Source organism: Neoarius graeffei, chromosome 18, assembly GCF_027579695.1.
Source record: "Neoarius graeffei isolate fNeoGra1 chromosome 18, fNeoGra1.pri, whole genome shotgun sequence".
NCBI classification, from domain to species: domain Eukaryota; kingdom Metazoa; phylum Chordata; class Actinopteri; order Siluriformes; family Ariidae; genus Neoarius; species Neoarius graeffei.
In genome coordinates, this window is record NC_083586.1 from 68,110,755 (window position 1) to 68,117,350 (window position 6,596).

At 46.0% G+C, this 6,596-nt stretch overlaps 1 protein-coding gene across 5 annotated transcripts; it reads left to right on the plus strand.

Annotated features, from left to right (window-relative positions):
* Positions 1-39: 39 nt before the first annotated feature.
* LOC132866514 (gastrula zinc finger protein XlCGF57.1-like) lies at positions 40-6,596 on the plus strand. 5 transcript variants are annotated; one of them, XM_060899327.1, is made up of 4 exons: positions 40-146; positions 2,797-3,132; positions 3,211-3,469; positions 5,054-6,596. In XM_060899327.1, exons 2-4 carry the CDS (start codon positions 2,872-2,874, stop codon positions 6,232-6,234), a joined length of 1,701 nt encoding a protein of 566 aa, XP_060755310.1. In that variant the 5' UTR covers positions 40-146; positions 2,797-2,871; the 3' UTR covers positions 6,235-6,596. The 5 variants fall into 5 exon arrangements, with proteins under 5 accessions (XP_060755310.1, XP_060755312.1, XP_060755313.1 ...); XM_060899329.1 differs by having other exon boundaries at positions 41-146; positions 2,901-3,132; XM_060899330.1 differs by lacking the exon at positions 40-146 and adding an exon at positions 155-1,032 and having other exon boundaries at positions 2,901-3,132.

Here is a 6,596-nt window from a genome sequence, read left to right on the forward strand (position 1 = left end):
TTTTCAGATTTTGAGCGCAGTTCATGTTGATGACCGGCAGGGGGAGATGATGCGCTTCAGCACTGCTTTCCTCCGCAACAGCGAAGAAGCGGCGGCAGCAGAGCAGCGCGAGGCGTGTAGTGGAACTGAATTTCCTCTTATTTCTGGTAAAGTGTGAAATAAATATTTAATGTGTTGTGCAGCAGGTTTTGATTGGCTGCCATTAACAGTCCTGTTTAATTAACCAGGAGCTAATCACTTCCGCACAGATCAGTTACTGATCATTAGCGCTTTAATTCACATTCATTACTGCCAGTGCGTTTACATGCACAGAGAGAGAATCGAGTTTCTGCCGTTGCTCGACTGAAATCGAAGTTCTAAATGCCATGTATACTCCTTAATCCGGCTGAAATTGAACCGAACTGGATTTCTCGGAATCGAGCTACACGATCTAGTTTATGCGATTGTAGCTGAGCTACTTAGTGCATGTAAACCCTATGGAGCACTTGCATGTGACGTCACAGCCGATCCAGATTGTAACAGACGCCATCTTGTCGGTCAAATGCCATATTTCCGCCTTCTACTTCTGCCTCTACCTTTTCTTCTGGAAAACCCTACTATATACAATTCTACTACAATGGCTGCGTCTACAAGCTCTCCCTACCTGTGCACGTTGTTTGTGTGTATTTTTGCGTGTTGTTCGTCTGTACCGGACTTCAATATCCACTACAACCGTATGGACTTACTGGACATTGGTTTCCAGCAGAAAATGACGGTTTGTAGCGATTTCCATCGCATGCACAACATTCCGGACGAGATAGCGAGACCAGCGGGGTCTCCGTGGATTGTTATCGGAAGCAAAGCGAAGGAGGCGGCGCCGGGAGCGGAAGCAAAAGCGAGGCTGCAGAGCCGGCCTGTTGGCTAAGCTCAGAAAACAGCCACTCAAATCTCCACTGCCAAGCCTCTACCTCTCCAACGCCAGATCCATGGTAAACAAGACGGACGATTTGGAATTACAGCTGGAATTACCTTATTCTATTCTATAATCGGCTGGTCAGTGCTATACTCAATACTTAAGTGACTTACCCGTCCAATGAGGATTGTTGTTTACAAGATGCCACATCTGAGTCGCTGACAAATCCTGAATTTCTGTAAAGATAACTGTGCAGAGATTTATAAGCACGCAGTGCTTCACCACTAAACAGCAAGGGAAAGTTGATGAGGTAATTATACACGTCCGGGTATTCCGCTGGCAGTTCAACATCCACTGACACGGTCGTGAAAACTCCGTCCGGTAAGCCATAAGGGTCACTAATCTGTAGATCGTTTATCTCATCTCATCTCATTATCTGTAGCCACTTTATCCTTCTACAGGGTCGCAGGCGAGCTGGATCCTATCCCAGCTGACTACGGGTGAAAGGCGGGGTTCACCCTGGACAAGTCGCCAGGTCATCACAGGGCTGACACACAGACACAGACAACCATTCACACTCACATTCACACCTACGCTCAATTTAGAGTCACCAGTTAACCTAACCTGCATGTCTTTGGACTGTGGGGGAAACCGGAGCACCCGGAGGAAACCCACGCGGACACGGGGAGAACATGCAAACTCCGCACAGAAAGGCCCTCGCCGGCCCCGGGGCTCGAACCCAGGACCTTCTTGCTGTGAGGCGACAGCGCTAACCACTACACCACCGTGCCGCCTAGATCGTTTATTTTAGACATATATCTAGTTATCTGTTCATTAGAAAAATGAGCCGTGTAGTCCGTCGGTTGAAATTGATCCATTCTGTACACGAGTGCAGCAGTATTCAGCGGTGTTTTTTACTGACAAGATGGCGGCTGTTTACATTCCGGTCACGTGACTGCAAGATCTCTATTGAGCTACGTATTCGAGCTACTTACTTCAGCACTGCCCCTTCCAGAAGTGACGAGTGACGAGACCACAAGCAGGAAACACAACAGCCTCGGTCGAAAAAAAAAAAAACCAGCCTCAGTCGGCATGACACTTCACCTTAGCCGCCCACTTTATTAAGAACACTTCTGTTCGTACATCCAAACTACAAACACTCTTTTTAGAGTTTATTTTATTTTTAAAAGGGACAGTGCACAAATTAAACATTATCGTTGTGGTAAGGACAGATGTCTGTCCCAGGTTATAGCAGTACATGCTAATTTCCACCTGTAGTCACTTGGCAGATGGATGTAATAAAAAGATAAATAAAATGTACAGGAAATGTCACCAAATCTGTCATTAGAGCAATTTGTAGTGATTTAGACCAGTAAAATTTCTTGTGAACACGGAACTGATAACTTTGTTTATACTCTTGAATAGCTCTTCTTCATGACGACAACCGGAAGTGTACCAACATGATGGGGCGTGTAGCGCCACCTGTGGCTCGGGTGCACAATGTACCTCACACAATAGCTCGATTTCCTTGTGTGCATGTAGGGTTGGATTTCTCTGGCACCCCTGCTGGGACCCTCAGCTCGATTAGCGACAGCAGCTCGATTTGGATGTGCATGTAAACGCACTGAGTGTCGTGTTTATAAACTGATTGTGTTTCGGGACAGTAAAGACGCTTCAGGCCTGTGATTGGCTCCACGCTGAGATTTATGGGGCGTGTCGTTTATTCAGTGTTCTATTATTTTTATTGATGGATTGATGAGTGGGCGGGGCTTAAGCACAGCTCTGAGGAAACATGAACACACTGCAAAACTCAGATTTATAGAAATACTCTTAAATCCTGAGGAGTGCGAGAAGTGAAGCACTGTGATGTCGTATTTGAGGTGTACATTTATTTTCTGTCACAGCTTTTAGGAACTCCAGTACACACAGGTGCCTGTCTCTATCTGACCTATCTGCTGTAATGTTCTGCGTTATTCTACATGGATGACGTCTGCTGTCTGTCCATCAGTAAAGAGGTGGAGAGCATGATGGAGGAGGAGGCGTGCGTGGGTGGAGAAGGAGAAGCGGTCCTGCAGCTCCACCTGCTCTGTGATCCTCCATCTTCCTGCACAAAGTCCGTGGGGACCGATCTGTCTATGGCTGATATCTCCCACCTCCACGCTGAAGTGCGTGAGCTCAGAGAGCTGGTGTCTGCGCTGGAGGAAACGCTGCAGCAGCAGAAAGCCATCAGCGCACGTCAGGTGTGTGTGAGATGATCATTAGGATCTCAGTCATCATCTCGTTAACTGTACATTATTTCTGTTTATTTTTCCTCTCAGGAGGTGACAGGAGCTGCACCAGCGTTGTGCTCCATGTGTAAAGCTGATCTCAGCACTGCAGAAGTGCGAGATTCTGTCCAGAGCGTGTGTGAAGAGCGTGGAGCGTGTGAGGAGCGTGAAGTAGAGTACACGCCACACCCTCCTCTGATGACGTGTTCAGTGAAGATGGTGGACTTTAGGACCGTGGAGCTGATCCCAACTGTTGTGCATGATGAAGACGGAGAACTGAACGCTCACAACGAGGAAGTAAATCCTCCCGGTGTGTCCTTTACGTAAATAGAAACAAACATGTCTGGTTTAAAGTTATCAAGCTCATAGAGAATTTACAGAAATCTTTCATGGAACGATGAACCTGAGGTCTCTGCTATCAGCCGCTCACACTGCAGTGCATTACATTCCCAAATACAGCAGCAGAGCAAAACAACAAGCAGCCCAGTGTAATACACACAACCCCAGGACTTTTATTTCTCCAGTAAAACTTCTACTTGTATAAACACTCAGAAAGAAAGAGCTCTAAAATGACAGAAACTTCAAGTCTTAAAAATAATTTTAAAACCCATCTGGATCAGTTAGATGTGTTTTAATGGCTTCCAGTGGCAGGATATTTTCTAATTAAAACAAATGTTAAAGGTTAATTCTCAGTCCCCCCAGGATTCCGCGGGCCTTTTTTGTGATTGTTGCGGGCTAAAATGTCTGATGTTGCGGGGGGGTTTCCAAAAAATTGCGATGAAAGTTGCGGTGTTTTTTAGGTTTTTGTTGCAATTACATTGCGGGAGGAAGTGAAAGTTGCGAGAAATTGTTGCGATTTTCTCTTTTTGTGATTAAAATTGAGTGATATGTTAAATATTAAGTTATTACTGAAAAACTATTGATTAAAAAAAACCAAAGACACTGAGAAATGGTCCTAGAAACAATTTTACCAATATAAAAGATTACCAGGACTACAAAAATGCAGAAAAATAGGCTTTACTTATCCAAATGCACCTGTTGGTTCAAAAGTTAAAGTGCAGAGAACCTCACAGCACAACATGAAGTTACATTAAAATATAATATAAATGCCTCAGCTTTCATGTAAGAAAAAAAAAACTATTAATACTAGTACTGTGTGCAGGCAGTCTCTCCTGAAGACTAAATTAAACAATAATTATAAACTAATAAAATAAATGGCTCAGGCTTCATAGAAGAAAAAAAAACAATTTGAACAGAATCTCACAGTATGATGCTGAAGCTGCCTAAACAATGGAAAATAAAATACCATTTTGGCAAAAATGTTGGCATCCATTAATTTCTTGTATTAAGAAAAAAAATAATGTAAAGTGTGCACAGTCCTTCACTGTAAACATAACACACTTTCAGTAATGGAATTTAAGCCTACAGAAACACTGACTCGCACATGCTGCTTCTCTTGAACGTATACACAGAAGTATGCAGTGTTGCCAGATACTGCTGACGTTTTCCAAAATATGTTCAAAACCCACCAAAATGCACTTGAAACCGCCCAACTGGGCGGTAAACCACCCAATCTAGCAACACTGGAAGTAAGGCGGAAGGTAGTTTTTTGACGTCACCTCAAGACGACGCCAACGATTGGTCAAATTTGCGGGAAAGTTGCGGTGATTGGATAGAATTGCAACACCGCCCTGAATTCGCGGGGATTGGTTGAATTTGCGTTGAAGTTGCAAATTGCAACATCGCTAAATCCTGGAGGGTCTGAATAATGTATTATCCATCAGTTAACAATTGTTTATTCACCCCTGGTATCCTTAGATTGAAACTCCTCCATGATTTTATCATAAATTTAGTAGCATTAAACTCATAATTACCGATGTTTTTCCTGCTCCAGTTGACAGCGATGATGGGAGTTGGTCGCCTTCATCCAAAAGACAAGACGCCGGAAAAAAACGCCATGTTAAACTCAAAACCCAAACAATAAAAGGCATGGGGCCCAAGACAAGCTGTAAGGAACAAGGTTCCGAAGTGAATGGAGACGTAAAGGAGACCTTGCCAGTGACTGAGGACTCTCAGAGCAATCGCGGCATTAGAGAGAGACTGTTCAAGTGCTCGCAGTGCGACAAAAGCTACAGTACAGCACCCAGCTTGCGGAATCACATGAAGAGACACGCTAAGGAGATGAGCTTCTGCTGTGAGGAGTGCGGGAAGGGGTTCGTGACGTCAGCTGAGCTGAAGCTCCACACGAGTCGACACACAGGGGTCAGCAGCTTTGTGTGTGAGGTGTGTGGACAAAACCTAGCCGGCTCGTCAGGCCTCAAAGCGCACATGCTGATGCACAGTGACAAGAGACCGTTCCCCTGCAGGGAGTGTGGAAAAATGTTCCGGACAAAGGGGAACCTCAAGGCCCACTTGAGGACACACACCGGAGAGAAGCCGTACCGCTGCTCATACTGCGAGCGCACCTTCAGCCACGCACCACGCGTCAAGGTGCACGAGCGCTCGCATACCAACGAGAAGCCATTCAAATGCCAAACCTGCGAAAAGACCTTCTCGCGCCTGGACAGCCTCCGATCGCATGAGACCATCCACACGGGCCTGAAGCCGTACCAGTGCTCACACTGTGGGAAGAGCTTCCGACAAGCCAGTCACCTGCTTTGTCATGAGAGGACGCACACCGGCGAGCGGCCGTACCTCTGCTCCGTCTGCGGGAAGAGCTTCTCCAGCCACGGACACTTCCGCAGCCACCGCCGTATCCACACTGGCGAGCGGCCCTACCAGTGCACGGCGTGCGGCAAGAGTTTCAGGAAGCAGTTCACCCTACACCAGCACAGTAAGACGCACACCGGCGAGCGGCCGTACAAGTGCACGCAGTGTGACAAGCGCTTCGCCCGGACGTGCACGCTGAAGCAGCACCAGAGGATGCACTCGGGGGAGAAGCCATACCAGTGTGCCATCTGCGGCGAGAAATTCGCCTTCCTTAGCTCGCTACACCAACACCGGAAAAAACACGGCCAAGACGGCATCTCCAGTGCTGCTAGGTCACAGTCCCTTGCTGCAAGGACTCCTCAGTAATTTTACACGAAACACCGACAGACCGCAGCTCAGTGGGACATTAGGAGGGAAAGGTTTGGTGCAGCCATTTTAGTTTGAAGGATGTTCAGGAGACTGTGTGCAATATACAACTCATTACTGCTCTACAACCAGCCAGCAACCACACACCCCCGTACCTGCGTGTGTTTAAGACTTGGCTTTAAAATATTCCAGTTCTGTAAATGGTCATTTATTTATTAGATATTTTTTGTCTGTTGCTGAGATAATGTTTGTCGACATCGAGTCAAAAATCAGGTCTTTCTGTTGATTGTGTAAAGCCTTAATCAGAAATGTCAAGCTGATCGTGTTTATATTTGTCAGGAGTAAATAAATGAGTAAATAAA